Raw genomic sequence first — 17,655 nt, 5'->3', positions numbered from 1 at the left:
TGAAGTTCCTTTCTCTACTGGTTTCCTTTCTGTATGGTTAAGACTGTTTAGTCAGAGGCAGTCCTAAGACGGGGATTCATAAATAAGCCATGCAGATAAGGCCCCCTGACTTATGACACAGGTGTCACTTCCATGCAGTGGGACAAAATGGCTTTTTCAGTGATTGATCAATTGAATATAAAAGAGTCAACTCCATCTTCCACTGTACACAAAAAACTACTCTGAGAATGTATACCACAATGCAGAAGATTAAGCAAAAAAGCTCCCAAAGGTGACTCGGAATGCTGTCTTCCTGGCTTTGGGGTGGGCAAGATTTCCAACGAGGACCCAGAAACCGCTGCCACAAGGAGCAGCTTGTCCTCAAGGAGAGGCCCAGCCAGGCACCAGCTGGATGAAGACATTTACGAGACAAACATCCAGCAAAGCGCTGTGTCTAGACATACCCTAAGCTTCCTTAAAATCTGTTACAAAATAGAAGAAAAAAAAAAAGCCAGACAGCCCATGTTGAAACATAGTCAACAGCCTTGAACAGACCCTTCACAAAGGAGACGTCCAAAAAGGCTAACGCACGCATGATGTCAGTCGACAACCACAGAATGGAAAAGGGGAGACAGAAAGAGACCAACGTGCCAGGTGCCGGCGAGGACGTGAGGGCTGGGTCCCCAGCAGACACTGCCCACGGCTCGTCAGGCCCCAGGATTTTGGGGCGCACTGGCCTGACTTCCTGAAGTTGGCTGCTGTATCTCTCTCTGTAAGGGCATTCTCTGGGCTCAAGAACGGCTCTGTTTGCAAGAGCAGCAGCCCAGAGCTGTCAGGAGTAAACGCTGCTCGGAGCAACCCTAAGCCGGGAGCGACTGCAGTGGTGTGTAAAGCCCCCCTTGCCTCTGGTGCGCGTTCTGGGCCGTTTCCAGAGATGTCAGTGGGCGTGGGCTCCGGCTGCCCGCGGTGGGACCCGCTTGATTCATGCACCCTGTATGGCTTCCATTCCTCCCTGTAAGATTTTAGGGGCATAAGCCCCCCAAATAAGCCACTTGCACTCAAATCCTCACTTCAGGGTTTACATCTGGGGAAACCGCGATCAAGATACTGTTATAGTCCCACAAAAGTGGTTCCTTAAGGAAAAGGCTGCGGGATGTAGCTCCCGACTTGGAGGAAGGACAGTAGTTGACAGTGCTGTCCATCTGGAGAAACCTCACCACTCTCCTTAGGGTACCAAGTGTTCTTGTCACCCACACAGATGGATGGAAATGCCATCTTAGGGTCAGAAATGGTGCTGAAGGTTTCCCCTGGTCAAGCTCACTTTAGTATCATCTCTTACAGTGACGTGGAATTTGGACATCATAGACGTGAAGCAGCGTATTTAAGACCACGTCCCAGTTTCGGGGTGTGTCAGGCCAGACAAGCAAGCGGTATGTGGACCAGAGGGTGAAGGGTCAGGAGAAGACACTTGATCGTCTCAGCGGGGAACCAAGTCCCGTGTAAACCAGAGGCATGAATGCAGCGAGCAGAGCAGATTTTGTCGGGGCTCCTCTGCCTTCAGGACGTGAGGTGGGCTGGGGGGAGGGCAGGAGGCAGCTGTGGCAACAATGCAGGGGTGAGGTGGGGGAGCGGGTGTCAGGCTGGGGCCCCGGAAATGGCAGGGAAAGCGTGGGCTTCTGAGATGCTCACACGTCTCAGTGACAGACTCATGCAGGGGCCGAAGAGGAGGGGAGACAGTTGCTTGCTGCAGACAGTGTGGGCGGAGAGCTGAATATTTTTAGAGGTTGCTGCAGCAGTTCACAGTTCTTGTAGCAGGGGTCCCCCTGCTGGTGAAAGTAACCAAGAATGGGATTCCCCATCCTCATCCTGGGTGCCCGCCTGCCGCGGTGGGACACAGCCGTGCAACCCACCTCCTTACATGATGCAACACAAGGGTGCCCTTCTTCTCTCGTGGTGGCAAAAGCCACACGTGGAAGTCACTGAGAGCTAGAGGGTGGAGGGCCGGGGAAGGTGGTTGAAAGGGACAAACTTCCAGGTAGAAGATGGCTGAGTTCTCTGCTGAGAGCAGTTTCTTAGAAACGCTGCTCTCTCGCGGGTGCTTAGCATGCATGAGGTCCTGGGTTCAATCCCCAGCACCTCCATTTTACAAAAAATTAATTAAATAAAATAAAACCTAATTACACCCCCCCAAAAAAAAAGAAAAAAAGAAAAATAAGAAGTTCTGCTCTCTCTATTTAACTAGCATTTTGTTCAGTTTCACCTCAGTGGAAGTAGAAAGGGTTTTTTTTTTCCAGCTATTAAATCCTAAAAATCAATATAATTTATGTATGTAAAAAAAATCACTCAATTGATATATTTTTGAGTACTTTTAAGTACTAATTTTCTTTTTATCAAGTAGAAAAAAAGTATTTGCCCTAAATCCTTAAAAAACAAATGCTATAAAAATTGATGTATCTTGAAAGCCTTACTGCAAATGATTATTATAGACGTTCAGCAGAAAAAAAAAAGATGGCTACGTTCTGAGGATTTAATATACAGCGTGGCGCCAGCGGTTCATAATTCTGCATTCTCTATGTGAACGCTGCTAAGAGAGTAGGTCTTCAAAGTTCTCACCACACACACTGTGCACAGTGATGGATATGTTAACTAGATTATTTGTGGTGACCATTTCTCAGTTTACACACCTATCAAGCCATTACATCTTAAACTTACACAATGCTGTGTGTCAACTCCATCCCAATCAAGCTGGGATGAAATGGGAAAGTCTCCCTGAAAACAAAACTAGTAAGACCCAAGAGCTGCTTCTGCGCCTCTGACAGTGGGGCCCCGACAGCGGCCCGCCCCGCGCCAGCAGACTTCCTCCGTCCAGGAAATCTCCGTGCAGCTGGGGGAAGCCGGGCTGGTCTCGGGGGTGCAGGATCCAGCAGGCGTCCAGGGCTCCCAGGGAAGCTTGACCTGAGTGCTCAAGGGCGAGGCACAGGCCAGAGGCCAGAGGCCAGCTGCATGTGAGTTTGAAGGCTGGCTTTGCCACAAGTCTGCTGGGGCAGATTTGTCTGTCCCTCTGTGGATCAGACATAATGGTCCCTCATTGGTTCAGAGGCGTGGAAAGTGCTGACTCCACAGTTCCTTACCAGCTGGAGACCGTGATGGGGATGCAGCAGAGGGGGCGGCCCGCCGGCCCCTGCAGGCAGTCAGCAGAGTCTCAGGGATCCGCGCTGCTTCACGAATGTGCCAACACAGAGGCGGACTCCAGAGCCGACTCCCAAGATGGCCGAACTGTCCCCCATGGGGCCAGGCAGCACCTCTGAGCAGACAAGGCAGCCCCCAGCAGAAGGGCGTCTCCCTTTGCATTTCAGGCATCGCCCTGGGACTAGACAAGGACACTTTTCTAAAACAGGTGCATTTGGGCAGGTCTGAGTCATCGCCTGACATATCTCAGGAACTTTCCATTTTAGGCCTTTGGCACATTCTGATGATGTATAAAAACCATGCTCGTTATACAAATACCGGGGAGGGTCACGGCTGGCTGGGTAATGTGGGGCCAGCAGCCACACCCGGCAAGAGCCACCAGATGCCTGGACCCGGTGGGTCCCTCGGGACCCGGGAAGGTCTGGTGGTTAAGCTGGAAGAGTCGCCTCTAGACATCGCTGCCACCATTTCCCTCCCGGGAGCTCCGTGCGCACCTGTATCACCGGTCTTATCCATTTGTAAGCTTTTGTAAGCTCCTTAAAGAAAACCAGTGTATTTTCTAGGCTTAATTGCACATTGCCCAGTGTTCTGTCTCCCACGCTGTCAGTGGACAGTCGTGAGAAACGGTCTGCTCCTTCGGGACCACAGCACACCAGGCAAAGGGCCAATCAGGTGTGTTATCCACGTGCCCAGAGAGTAACTTCTTACTGGTTCAGAATGTAATCATAAAAACAACACATTTTCTTAAGTCGCACCACACACAGTGTATTATACTGACAAGGAAAAGGGTTTGACAAACCTCATCATTTCTGACATATTTCACAAGGAAAACAGTGAGGTTCTCCTACTGCGGTGACCCCCCCATTATAGCTGACGCCCCGCTTCTTATTAGCGCTTTTGAATTGCTTCTTAAGAGGCTATAACAACGGACGTTTGGTACTTTTTCTGTCGCCTCGTCGCATGTTGCGGGGGTGGGGTTGGGGTGTGCGGAATAAACTTGTACAAATGACTCTGCCTCTGAGTATAATTTTCGGTGCCCACCTCTAGGATGGGGATACTGAGGGGACAGGTATCAAAAACAGTGGTTCCTATATTGATTTATTCTCTGCAGATTCTTCTCTAAAGCCGCCTGCAGTGTCAGGGCTCAATGATATCACCTCAGCCACAGGAGCCAAAGCTCACGGTCCAGGTGCTGGGTGTGACATCTCCCTTGCAGCCCCTGGGGAGGCTGAATTATCCCCGAGCGTGAAGAGGCAAACAGAGGGCCCCTGCCATTCCACAGTCTTGACGGGCAGAACGGAACCGAGTCTTGCCTTAGAAACCGAGGAAGTTGAGGAAAACCATAGTATAATATCCAAAAAAGTTATCAAAAGACAACTGAATGAAGATATTTCAAAACAAATATTCAGTTGTTCTTTATTTTATCAACTCGATAAAATGATTTTATATTTGTTTTTGAACTATGTTTTTCTATCATTAAATGTGAACTTTATAATTCTTTAAACTTTCAAATTCCCCAAATAAGTTCTCTTCTGCTGTACTTGGGTGGGATTTCAACCAAATTACAGATGAGTCACTTTCTGTGTAAGAGTTGTAACAATTCCATCTGCGTGTGCATATTAATATTTGTGTAAATGTAATTGTCTTAACCCAGACAGCTCCCAAGCAAATGAGCCTGTGATGTATAATAAATGAGTAGGTGTTAATCTGTGTGTGTGTGTGAGGTATTTGGGGTTGTTAAAAATCACACGCGTGTGCCTCTGTTTGCTGGGCGCGTGGCCCCCGTCGCGGGCTGTCTGGGTGAAGCCCAGCCCCTTCCACGTGGGGCTAGCGCTCCCGTTGGTTCGGGGCCACTCCCAGTCATAACTGCCTGTGCCCGGTGACCGCAGGGACAGAGCCAAAGCAGTGCCCCTCCCCACACACTCTGCCTCCCCCCCGCCCTGATCTTGGCTGGTGGTCTCCAAGCGTGAGAACCAAATGGCCAGGTGACAATTTAAATCAAAGCAGTGTGTCAAAAACAAACCTTTGAGTGAGGAAACCTGAAGTGGGGCAGCTGCAGAGCGCCCTGCCGCGGGGAGCCGACCTTACCTTCCGGTGTCCCCAGAGCTGGTTCCCCTTCATGCCGTGACAGTCGTACAGGGTGACCGCGCTGCTGTGTGAGATGGCGTCGAAGCAGAACTTCCGGGTGTGCAGCGGCTCACCAGGGCGAATGTCTTCTCTCCAGCCGAAGGTAAAGAGCTGGCAAAGGGACAGTAGCAGGAAAGCCACAGTGAGTGCAGTCTGCAGAGGCTGGAGAGCCGGGGCCGGGGGCCTTGCGGCACAGCCAGCTCCTGCTCCGTGATGCGCCAGCAGAGAGCGCCGCCCGCCTGTCCGGGCTTAGCAGCGGCGCTGACAATGGCACGGGCGCCAAGTCTGTGCGGGAGCCGCAGGGCAGCTTTGGCCCAGGCCGCCCCAAAAAGCGAGCGGTGGGGGGGTGGTTTCCAGGGAGACAGAGAGGCACGGAGGGACAGAGGGACCAAACCTGCTAATGAAGCTCTTTCCAGTCTTCACTTAGGTAAAATGTTAGTGGATTTAATGCTTCACAGTTCACCTAAATGGGCAGATTCACTGAGAACAGACCAGGAGTGGGGCTGAGCTGGAGTGCCCACAGCAACCTGCAGATTTTGATTTAAATGAAAACTAAGCTTGAGGAAGTCACGAACAAGGAAATTGATGTCCTGGGGTTGCCGGGAGTAATTCTGCCGGGCAATGTAGAGCGTTTCGGACTGACTCGCAGAAAGAGATTCAGTTTACACACACACAGGTGTCCTCCCTCCACCCCCGAACTGAACAGAAGTTTCCTGAAATGGTATTTGTCCTCACTGCCTTTAGTAGACCCTGACCTTTTCCTGTGCTGGTCTATTCTGTGCCATGCGTCCAGTCTATTATTAAAAAAGTGCTCCCTGTGATACACCAAACTGATTTTACCATGTATTAAATTAAAACAACATTTCTATAAAGAAAGGATATTTCTTGAGTTTGAGCTGGACCACAACTTGAGGGGTTCAGCAGGAGAAATCCTTAAGCAAGTGGGAAAATGGACTAGACTGGCCCCAGGATTTCTTCCAATCCCAACATCTCAGTGAGGTCATCGAATTCTTACCATAGGACTCAGATCGGCCGGCCTGAGAAGCCAAGCTGTGAATCGTAAAATCTTTATTTTTCGGGGAGACTCTGTCGACATTAAAAGCAAGCATGGTGCTGGGTTTTGTGTAGACAACACACTTGGCTCTGACCAGGCCCTCGGGATGCCCTGGGTATTAAAATGCAGAGAATCAGGCAAAATTCCAGGGATGGCTAACAAAAACAGGCAAGTGGTGGGGAAACTGCAGAAAACGTGAAAAAGCTGGGTGAAACGGTCTGAAGGAAGTTGGAAAGACCTGAGCTAAACCTAACATCTGAACGTGTCGTCCGGGAGGCATGGCGCGAGGCTGTGTTCTGTTTCCCCGGAAGACAGGACAGCGTGGGATGTTTTCTATAGAAGAAGGGGTTTTAGGTGAGGCGCCTGAAACAGACTCACAAAGAGCAATTACACGGTCTCTTTTCCTAGAGTTGTTGCTGGTTGTGTGTCTTAAATACGACTGTGGGCTGAGACATGCTTAGACTCATTCAAATCCTATGGAGGGCAATCACTTCTCAGGGACAAGTGTCTGTTCAGCTACTTCTGACTTTGATCACTGCCTTCAGATTGGGACTTACGACTCCCTTGGGTTTTGAGATACTGAGCTCCCGTGTTATCCGAGGACTCTCGCCTAGTTGCGGTCCATTTTTAACCATCCCTTCAGCGCAGGGGCAGCTCAGGGTTCCTCTGACCCAGTCTGTGCGCCTTCTCTGGTTGGTCTTAAGACACGCTCAGTTCAGCTCGTGCCAATATGTGGATAACTCGTCATCTGTGTCACGTCCAATGTAGAAGTTCCCAACCGCATGCCCCACGGACATCTCAAGGTCAACGTCTCCTGAATTCCCTTGATTTTCTTCCTTTCTAAGCCTGCTCCTACTCCTGTTTTGTGTCAGTTGGCGGTTACATGATTGAGCCTCTCAACCCCAGGGGTCTTTCGTCTCTGCCTCCTTGGTCTCCCCCCCCCCCTTGCCATCCACTCCATCTCCAAGTCTTGCCACTGTGTCTCCCAGATACTGCAGGCCGTCGCCCCCTCCCCTCTGTTTCCACCACCTTCTCTCTCCACGCATCCTGCCTGGGCTGGTGAAACGACCTTCTAATTGGTGTCTTTTCCCACCTTCCTCTTTTGGTTCCTTCATAGCAATCTGAATGACCTCTTTGACCATGCTACCTCTTAACCTGAAACCTCCCCGTATTTTCCCATAACCCTTAGAGAACAAAGTTCAAACTCTTTAACACACAAAGAACTTTCCACTGTTTTCCTCAGCTGCATCCTTTCCCCTTTAGTTATGCTCTAGCAATAATAAAACATTTGTCTTTTGCTAAGAGGGTACATAAGTTCTCATCATAAGGGAAAAAATTCTGCAACTCTGATGACGGAGGTTCACTGCCACAAAGGAGGTGATCATTTCACAGTCTATACCAATGTCAAGTCAACGTATTGCGCACCTGAAACTAATGTAGTGTTGTTTGTCAGTTACACCTCAGTTACAAAGTGTAGTTGCTTGCACGAAGCAGGCCGTATGTGTTCTCCCTTCTGTAACTTTATGAGGCTCTCTCTGACTGGAAGGCCCCTGTTCACCAGCCAGTCTCGTTACAGCTCACCCATCCTTCCTTCACTCTGAACAGTCCCTCTTCCCTCCCTCGCCTAAATTTCATCACCACCGTCCATCTGTGCCTCCACATCCCTCTCTAGACAGTGAGACCCTTGATAGCGGGAGTCGTATCTTCTTCATCTTTGTGTTTCTAGCCCTCAGGACAAGGCATGACATTTAATTAGTGTCCAATGAAATTTCTACTGAGTAAGCAAAAACGTGCACTCATTATATTAACAGCCAGTGCACCAGGATAACTGTCAAGATGAACCAATTAGGCTGTTCAGTTTCTCCAATGGATTTGTGTTGTTTGTGTCTAATTACAACAATAGCAATGATGACGATTATTTTTTGAGCTTTCACCTTCAGTGATTCCAGGCTCGGTTACCTATTGTGGGTATAAAAATTTCCTGGCCTATAAACCTGTCATTGGTTAATCTTTATGTTATTTATTTTTTATTACCATTTTAAAACAATTGAAGTGTAGTTGATTTACAATGTTGAGTTAGTTTCTGGTGTACAGCATAGTGATTTAGTTATACATACACATTTTTTCAGACTTTTTTCCATTATATGTTATTATAAGAGGTTGAATATAGTCCCCTGTGCTATACAGTAGGTCCTTGTTGTTTACCTCTGATATATATAGTAGTGTGTATTTAATTCCAAATTCCTAATTTATCTGTCTCCCTTCTTTTTCCCCCAGTAACTGTAAGTTTGTTTTCTATTTCTGTGAGTTTGTTCCTGTTTTGTAAATAAGTTCATCGGTGTCATTTTTTTAGATTCCACATAGAAGTGATATCATATGATATTTGTCTTTCTCTGTCTGACTTACTTCACTTAGTATGACATTCTCCAGGTCCATCCATGTGGTTGCAGATGGCATTATTTCATTCCTTTTTTATGGCTGAGTAGTATTCCATTGTATAAATATACCACATCTTCTTTATCCAATCATCTATCGATGGACATCTAGATGGCTTCCATGTCTGTATGTTATTTAAATATCACATCTCCATGGTACTCTCAGTAGTGCAGCCAATGCAGGAACCAGAGGTCTTGACTGGTTTATCCATTTTCCTCTTTGTCTCTCTTTCTCCTTTTGGTTTTAATGCCTATGGGAGCCAGAGCTGAAAGGTGCTGTAATCAGCACCCAGCAGAGTCTCTCCTCATCCAGGTGGGGGCAGCTGTCCCACAGGGGTGCACGGGTCTGCACCCCACACTTCAAGTGTCCAGGCTTGTGTATTCTTTCATAGACAGTTTTCCCTTACTTTTTACTTTCTTACTGTTTACTTTTCTTACTTTTCATTCAGTACAGTAGTTAAGTCCAAAAGCAGACGGGCACACTCCTCTCTTGGCCGATTTATACACCTGTTGTCACAATTCCATCTCAGGGCACCCTCGGGTGGCTTTTTATTTCTTGTTTCCAGGTTTGTTATTACAGTGCAGTTAGCCATTCTCAGACGTGTAGGCTGGTCGGTAGCTTGTGGTCCTCACAGTGTGTTATGCATTATTATTATTGTTGTTGTTTTTTATTGTTATTATTACTACTACTATTACCTGGTTCTTACTTTCCTGCATCCCAGGTGACACGTCTTCGGATTATATGAGCTGCTTTATTCTTCTGCATCTGCCATTAGCTATGATTTTTCTGTCTTATGTCTTCCAAACGCTCTCTCCTGCCTTGCAGCTTATCCTGGTGGTCAGGTGGAGCCCATCGGCCCTAGCGTTCCATTTCTTACACCCACTTTCCTGCGTGCAATCGCGTCAGGGCAGGAAGAAGCAGACGTCAGCCCGGACTTCGTGGTTTGCACAGGTGATGTCATGACGCTGGCACTTGGCCTCCCACCCTCGGGCTGCTCCTTGCAGCCGAGAAGTATTTAGATTTTATTCGGGTTTCCTGCACAGGGCCTCCTGATTTTTTTTCCCCAGCCTCAAATTCCTTAACTTTGGGGTAAACTGATGTTAATTTCTCCCTTTTCTTCTCCGTGCTGACACTTGAAAACAGGTTCAGAATGATGTGGAAGTCCTACTTCTTGGCTTTAGTATGAACGCGCTGTGTGTGACGTTGCCTGAGTCTGTCTTGTACTGTGTGAACCGGCTCAGGAGACTCGCACAGAACACTTAGGACCGTAGTCTTGCTACCTGACCCGAGAGGACAGAAACGGTTCTTCCCTCTGTGGGCAGTTGGATTTCACTCCATCGGCACGCGGTCGGCAGAGATCGGAGACGCTGCGTGTTGCCCTGCGTGGGCCGGACCGCCGGCGCGCTCGGTCTCCAGGCTGAGCCCGCGCATCCCAGCAGCTGCCCTTCCCCGGCGCGCTGACTTGCCGCCCCCTCTGCTGGCCTCGCGTCCGGGTCTCCGCAGGGCGGCGGGGCGCGCGTCTCAGCACCCTTGGCAGGACCGTGCCTTCCCCGCGCGAGGTCAGGGCCCCACTCCTCGCCCCTCGCACACACTCAGACCCACAAAGGCAGGTGGGGAGTGCCCTTTCCAGGTCTCACAGCCCTGCTGAGGCCAGTTTCCTTTTCTTTCTTGGTCCCTAAAGGAAACTGAAAGCCAGCCCACGTGCGGCCGTGAGGCCAAGCAGCTCCATGGAGGGCTGACCCTTGAACCCGAGGCTGGCTTCCCTGCAAGGAGACCGCTAGGTCACCCCCTGTCCTGCAACAGAAGGCGTTCTCCTACCCAGGAGCTTCCACAGACTCGCCTTTACTCCCCTACAGAGCTATTTTGTTTATTCACGTGTGTTTTATTTTTTGCCATTAAAAAGCAGACAAAGATCATTTCAACTATAATTAGTGCCCCTCTTGTGTTCTTTTCGCATCAGAAAGCATACCTGTAATTCTCCGGTCCTGATACGCTTTTCTCAACCAGGACTTTTCATCTAAATGTAGAAGAGTGAGTCCTAATTCTTGCAAGTTATTGAGTCATGTCACAAATAAAGCCTACCGTCAAGTACCGGAAAACAAAGCGCCTTGTCAGGTTTTAACCTCCAAGTCAATATATGGCGATTGGTGTTTCGGATACGATTCACTTTTCGCCTCCCGTCCACCTTGCCGATCCTCCTGCAGCTCCTAGTTCCATCTCTGGAAATTTCTTTAAGGAGTTGTATGAACTGTGTCTTGGTCGTCTTGTAGTTGTCCGCTTGTCTGGTGCTGCCCTCTGGTGACTATTTCTTGAGTTACACATAATAGATTTTTGCAGTTTAGCCCAAGGCGGGGCGGGGCGGGGCCTGGGGGAAGGACTGAACAACAGGTTTTAGGGTATGCAATATAGTTGGTTTTATTTGCGTTTATTTTCAGCTATCAAATAACAGCTGCAGCCCAGAGCATATTTCATTCTAGAACATTCCAGGGGATGGAGAGCTTAAGCCTGATTCAGGCGTTCAGGTATGCATTCTTCCTATCCACCAGGTGGCTGCTAAGTGTGTTTCCTGGTTGGGCTGAACAGAGGGGGTAGAGAGAAGTTTAGCCCAACAGATACAGAGTTGTTGTTTTACGGCATTTTCTTTTTTCCTTTAAAAAATTACCGTTTCCCCTCTAGGTGCCTCTGAAGCCTTCCCTCTTGCTCCCAGGCTGAGGTCGGAATTGCTTCTTAGAGGGAACAGGCACTATTCACCTCCCTGGGAACACTGCCATGGTGCTTATAGACACAGGAAGGCGGAGGCAAGACAGCTTTTACCAATACTTCGTGCCGATCAGTGTACCCTGGAGCTGCAGGGCCTTCTTTAAAACCCATGCAGTCCGTACTGCAGGGTACATTTGAGCGAAGAGAAACACTATTTGGTATTCTGGCGGCTGCCTTGGGCAGTGGGAGATTTCTGGCTTGCTGTGAGTGTAAAGTGATCTGGAGGAGGGCTGTGAGGAGGCAGAGGGAGGTGTGTCTGCTCCGCGCCTGCTACCTGTGTGCGATGCTGCGACGTCAGGGCTGTTGCCCATTCTGGTGATAACCTTGCTCGTGAGGCGGGTATTACTGTCCCCGTTTAAAGGTGGAGGGGCCGTGGCCTCGAAAGGTTTAACAGGTTCACAAGGATACTGCGGTTCAACCGGCTGGAATCTAGGTCGGCCTGACTGCAGGTGCACGATCCTTCCGGAACACGGCGAGTCTGCGGGTTGAGAGGACAAGGACCGGGTTCCCGGCCGGGAGAGGGGTGGTGTCGGGCTAGGGACCGAGTTAATTCTGGCTATGCTGTGGGCTTGGTCTACCGCGGCTTCCCTGGCTCAGCGGCTCCGCGCTGCGGGGCAGGTCCGCGGAGGGGCAGGAAGCAGCGGGGAGGCAGCGGGGAGAGGAGGGAGGGCTGCGCGCGGCGTCTCTGCGCGCTGGGACAGCTCGAAGATCCCAGGCTGCGCGGGGTCTCTGCTCACTTCGCGTACAGGACACTCGGGCAACGCAGTCACAGGCGAGCACTGATGCCTTCCTGCAACCGCCTGCCTTCCCTTTTGGTTTTCATAAGAGACACATTACGGCCAGTTCCGGGAAACAGAAAGTCCAAGCAGGACAGACGACCTTGAACTCGGTGTGTCCTTCCGCGGGGGGGGGGGGGGGTAGTGAGTTGGGGAGGGAAGGGGGGCTTTAACTGCATGTGTACTTTTTTTTCTTCTAAAAAGACACGGCAATAGCTGTAAACATTCGTCCAATCTGCGTGATGAGTGCGCCACGATATGCTGTATTTTTAGTATTTCCTATTTGAAATATTTCATGATTTAAAATTAAAACGATAGAAAGGGGCAGACACAAGTCTACCCACTGTCTGTTCTGACAGGTGACACGGTGTGAGGGAAGCCCCTTACAAAGATTGTCACGTTTCAAAGAGGGTCCAGAATCACACATCACTTAATAAATTGAGTCGCACTGAAATGTTTTTCAAGCAAAAGCAGTAACTAGTCCTGAAGCATCCCCTGAAGTCCGTGCTGGGGAGTTAGAGCCTCTGGGTCGCCCTGCACCTGTAAGACGGCAAGCTGCTCCGACAGCACAGAGGTGTGGGTGCAGCGTCCTTTTCAGGAACCAGCCCCGGGAGAAAATAAGATTAGACGAAGTCACAGAAACAGAGAATAACGAAGTCTTTCGGTGAAACGTGCTTGGGAGAGTGACGTCACACTCCACGAGCTCATCACGGTTTGAAAACTATCGTTCTGGGAAAGAAATTAGAAGACTAGCGTCACAATCAACATTCCCCCCCCCCCGTTTCTGTTAACTTAAAGCCCATTTTAATACATTCCTTCCACTGAATATCACGGCCTCTCTGAGAAGAAGCAGAAACAAGAAAGTTTAGTGATTCACTTGCCTGCAGAGCTGGTTAGAGACGGAACCAGGGCTTCACCCAGGTCCCATCCGGAGACTTGTCCCCACTGTGTCCCCACTGTGCCTGCCCCAGCCCCACCCCCTACTCCCACGACATACCTGCTCGTGGGACCACGTCCTTTCAGAACCGTCCTTGACGCAGACATCCAGCCTCAGCTCCGTGCCCGTGGCCCCGTGCTTGCTGTCCACGCAGAGATTCGCCGCCACGTTTCGAAGCTGTGAGAGAGAAGACAGGGTGAGCGCGGGGCTGCTTTTCATTGTCCCCCGTCCCTCCTCATAATCCCCGTGTTGATTCAGGGTTTTGCTTTTTGTTTTTTAGTTTAATGATTATTGAATGATGGTTTAAATGTACACGCGATTTCTGGAGAGAAATCAGGGAATAAACTATAACATTGTCTAGTCTATGTGTAAAAGAACACGTGAAGGTTTAACAGCAAAACGGCAGCCAAGGGTGATGCTTCAGCACAGGGGCCTGAACACAGAGTTTATGACTTCTGTAAATGGGGGATTTTTCTTTTTCAGGTAGCTTTTTTTAAAGTTTTTTTTTTTAAATGGAACTGTAGCTGATTTACAGTATTAGTTTCAGGTGTACAGCACAGTGATTCAGTTATACATATACATCCATATATATTTTTTCTTTTCAGATTCTTTTCCTTTATGTTATTACAAGAATTGGAATATAGTTCCTGGGCTTTACAGTAGGCCCTTGTTGTTTATCTATTTTATACATCATAGTGTGTGTCTATTAATCCCCAGCCCCTGATCCCTCCCTGCACTTTCCCCTTTGGTAGCAATCGTTTGTTTTCAATGTCCGTGAGTCTGTTTCTGGTTTGTAAGTAGAATTTGTATATTTTTTTAAGATTCCGTATATAAATGATATCATATGATAGTTGTCTTTCTCTGTCTGACTTACTTCACGCAGTGTGATCATCTCTGTTGCTAAATGACCATCCATGTTGCTGCAAATGGCGTTATTTCTTTCTCTTTTATGGCTGAGTGGTATTCCATTGTACACCACATCTTCTTTATCCAGTCATCTCTTGGTGGACATTTAGGTTGTTTCCATGTCTTGGCTGTTGTACATAGTGCTGCTGTGAACATTGGGGTGCAGATGTCTTTTCAAATTATAGTTTTCTCCAGATATATGCCCAGGAGTGGATTACTGGATCATGTGGTAAGTCTATTTTTAGCTTTTTAAGGAAACTTCAACTGCTCTCCATGGTGGCTGCACCAATTTACATTCGCACTAACAGTGGGGGAGGGTTCCCTTTTCTCCATACTCTCTCCAGCATTTATTATTTGTAGACTTTTTGATGATGGCTGACTGGTGTGAGGGGAAACCTCATTGTAGTTTTGATCTGCATTTCTCTGATAATTAGCAATGTTGAGCATCTTTTCATGTGCCTGTCGACCATCTGGATGTCTTTTCAGGTAGTTCTTAACTTAGAATTGGTTATCTTCCTGCTTCAAAGCATCTCCTCCCATCACTTCCTTAGCTGGGAGGGTGCCAGGAGGAGGCAGGAGGTGCAGGTGAAGGTGAGAGAAGGAGGGGTCCCTGTGCGGGGCGTGTCTGCCTGACGCCCCCGTCTGCCTGGGGAGGTCTTGGTCTGCACCTGTTGTCCTGGTTTAGTGTTTCTCCTGGATGAGAAGTTACATGCCATCCTAGAGGATCAGCAAAACGGGAGAGACAGCACCGTGGGAACCACACCCTGCCGCAGGGCTGGGGGCTGCTCACAGCTTGCTCCTTAGGTGTGGTGCTTAGGTAAAGTAGGCGCGGTGATCTCAGTCCTGTTCCTGCCCTCGCATTGCCCTGGATTATAATAATCCCTTTAGGTCCTGCTACGCATGGAAACTAGAACGGGATGTACCCAAGGGATCATTTCGGTCAAGGTTCTTTTGCCCAGGTTGAGGGGTAAGGTCAGGAGCGTCTCCAGGACAGAAAAATGCGTGAACTGAGCCTGCTCCTCTGGGGAGGGAGCAGTGCGGCAGAGGGAAGCTTGTTTTGAGATACACTGGGTACCGCGAATGGAATAAACGATGCCGGAGCGGGTGTGCTGGAGAGCAGAGGGCGATGGTGTCATTCAGGAGGGAACCAGTGTGGTTGGTACCACTTTCTTTATTCAGGGAATTTGGCAACAGCTGGGCTTCACCTCCCACTCCTGGACCCCTACTTTCAGGCTGTCTGTCCCTCATAACAGGGGCCATGAAATAAGGCAGGACACGGTGACGGTTCTTAACCTAGTTGGGCCTACAGACCTCTCTGAGAATCCAAGAATCGACGGACACTTGCAAAAACAAACCCACCAGCTGTAGGGGGACACACACAAGCATTTCTGTGCTTGCTTTCCTGGACGCCACGGCCTCCACACCGGAACCCCGAATTGGGGAAAACGCACCCCCCCAGCCCCCGCAAATGAATTGCCTGCCTCCTCTTAGTCTCATGGAGGATCCTGACAGACAGGCGATAAACTTGGCCACGTCAGGGTGCAGCTGAGTCTCCCCCCCACCGCCTTCACCTTTGCCCCAGACAAGCACCGGGGAGTTTTACTGTGGAATTTGGGGAGCCAAGCTGAAAACAGGCCTCCTGTCACAATAGTTCAGGCGTGTGATGGAGTTTATTTGGTGGAGCAGAAGCACCCCAAGGGTTAGAGGTCAGATTTTGCCCTCGCTGTCTGGGGCCCGGCAGACTCCACGCTCAGCTCGCGTCTGACCTCAGCGGGGCCCAGCGCCCTGGTTTCTAATGCTGCTTCACTCCCGGCGCAGCCGGACAGAGCTCTGGGCAGAGCTGTCTTTACATTCTTGGCCACTGAACTCCCAGACTCACTCTTCTTGGAGAAACGGTGTCAATTTAAGCTGAAGGCACCTTCAGGGCACTCTGACTCCCTCGCCCTGAGCCCAGCAGCTCAGATCCGCTTTGATGGAAAGCAGTTCCTTATAGGTTTCTGGCCACGTGGCCGCAGAGGGAGTAGCCAGATGGGCCCTGCTCTTGGAAGAGAAGGACGCAGGGAAGAACAGAACGTGGACCAGCCAGGGATGCCGGCTGCAGATCTGCCCGCAGGTCTGCACCGAAGCCATCAGCGGGCCTCGTTTTGTTTCTAACTGCTGTGAGCTCCAGATGGCTCTGGCCGGGGACGAGGAAACCGTTCTCTAAACTCAAATTTTCCAAATTCTCACGCAAATGGCATCAGGGTAGACAATGGGATAAACGGCTTTGGAAAACAAATATCAAGTTTCAAAGGCTTGATTGTTGGCACCTGTGTAAATCTCAGCCCGTGGCTGTGCCAGAGAGGAGCCACTGAGTTCATGGGAGGATGAGGCACGCGCCTGGACTCAGGGCGCATCAGACAGCATCGCTGTTTCTCTTTTACCCTCATCTCTCCAGCCCACGTTCCCCTCCCTTCCCCGGCTCACAGAAAGCTCCATCATAACAAACAGGTGAATGAAATCCCAGCAGAAAGGGCCTTGATGCTTGCTTCTTCGTTGGAATGGAGATTTCTTTCTAAAAAAAACCCAAAAAAAAAAATAACCCCAAAAAAACACAGACAAGAAAAATCACACATATACACTTCTTTCAAAGTGGGCTCTGCATCTGTGGCTGAAGGAGAGCAGCTCACACACAGACACACGCCTAAATCTGGGGCGGGGACACCGAGTACACCTGTGACAGGGCAGGGCGTTTCCATGCTCTTTTCCTACGACGTCTGGCGTCAGAGCTTGGCATCACCAACATCGTGTCAGGGAATCTTGGGAGACACGGGACAGGATTAGAACATGATGGAGTGCTTGAGTAGGAACGGGTGTAAGGAGAAAGTGGGGGGAAAGGGACTCGCTGTGTTCTGTTTTCACAGACCACAAACTTGTGGGCGGAGCTGGAAATAGAGAAGACATTAGTGTGCTGAGGACGGAGGACGGGATGGAGGAATGGAGATGGAGCAGGTCTGGGTTCTGCCTTCCAGGCACAAAGACAGTCTTCCTATATCCTCAGCCATGCTCTCCTTTTTAGAGCCGATCCTCCGTTTATAAGAAGTCATCATTGAAGGAGTGCTTCTGAACGCAGGGAGCTCTGAGGAGCGCGGATGGAGGCGCTGAGACAAAGGAGAAGCAGCCCTTCCCCGGCCGTCTGCAGCCTGCCGTCTGGCAGAGGGACCCCTCGGAGGCATCCTCTTCAATCAATAAATGCCCAGGGACGCTCAGAACTGATGGTGCAGGACGGGACTCTGCCGGTGAGCAGAATTGGATCTGGAGCAGAAGGACAGAAGGACCCCGGAGCCTTAGGGGTCAGAAATGCACACAAACCTGGAGACCTGACAGTGCCAGGCGTTCTTTAGGGGACGGCATGGAATTCGATGGCTCAGCAGAAGACATTTTTTCCCTGAGAAACGTAACATTTTAATAGATGGAGTAAATACTCCAGTACATGCAAGTTAAAAACTTGA

General features: G+C 49.7%; 1 protein-coding gene and 1 long non-coding RNA gene across 4 annotated transcripts in view; one reads left to right on the top strand and one right to left on the bottom strand.

Moving 5' to 3' along the window:
• Positions 1 to 13,275, bottom strand: part of LOC140690691 (polypeptide N-acetylgalactosaminyltransferase-like 6) — a 24,151-nt gene extending 10,876 nt beyond the window's left edge. The window contains exons 1-3 of one of the 3 annotated variants that reach the window (XM_072952602.1): positions 9,481 to 9,683; positions 6,311 to 6,460; positions 5,257 to 5,406 (exon numbers count right to left, since the gene is read on the bottom strand). In XM_072952602.1, coding sequence (XP_072808703.1) covers positions 5,257 to 5,406; positions 6,311 to 6,460; positions 9,481 to 9,501 — 321 coding nt within the window. In that variant the 5' untranslated portion in view covers positions 9,502 to 9,683. Of the gene's footprint in view, positions 1 to 5,256; positions 5,407 to 6,310; positions 6,461 to 9,480; positions 9,684 to 13,202 lie in introns of those variants that run through there. The other 2 variants (XR_012065950.1, XM_072952603.1) reach the window with 2 other exon arrangements.
• On the top strand, positions 13,104 to 17,655 carry LOC140690692 (uncharacterized). Its single transcript, XR_012065951.1, has 2 exons — positions 13,104 to 13,454; positions 17,223 to 17,655. It is a non-coding gene; the product is annotated as an uncharacterized lncRNA (long non-coding RNA).

The sequence above is a fragment of the Vicugna pacos genome, chromosome 31 (assembly GCF_048564905.1).
Source record: "Vicugna pacos chromosome 31, VicPac4, whole genome shotgun sequence".
Taxonomy (NCBI): Eukaryota; Metazoa; Chordata; class Mammalia; order Artiodactyla; family Camelidae; genus Vicugna; species Vicugna pacos.
This window is presented reverse-complemented; position numbering and strand designations above follow the sequence as displayed.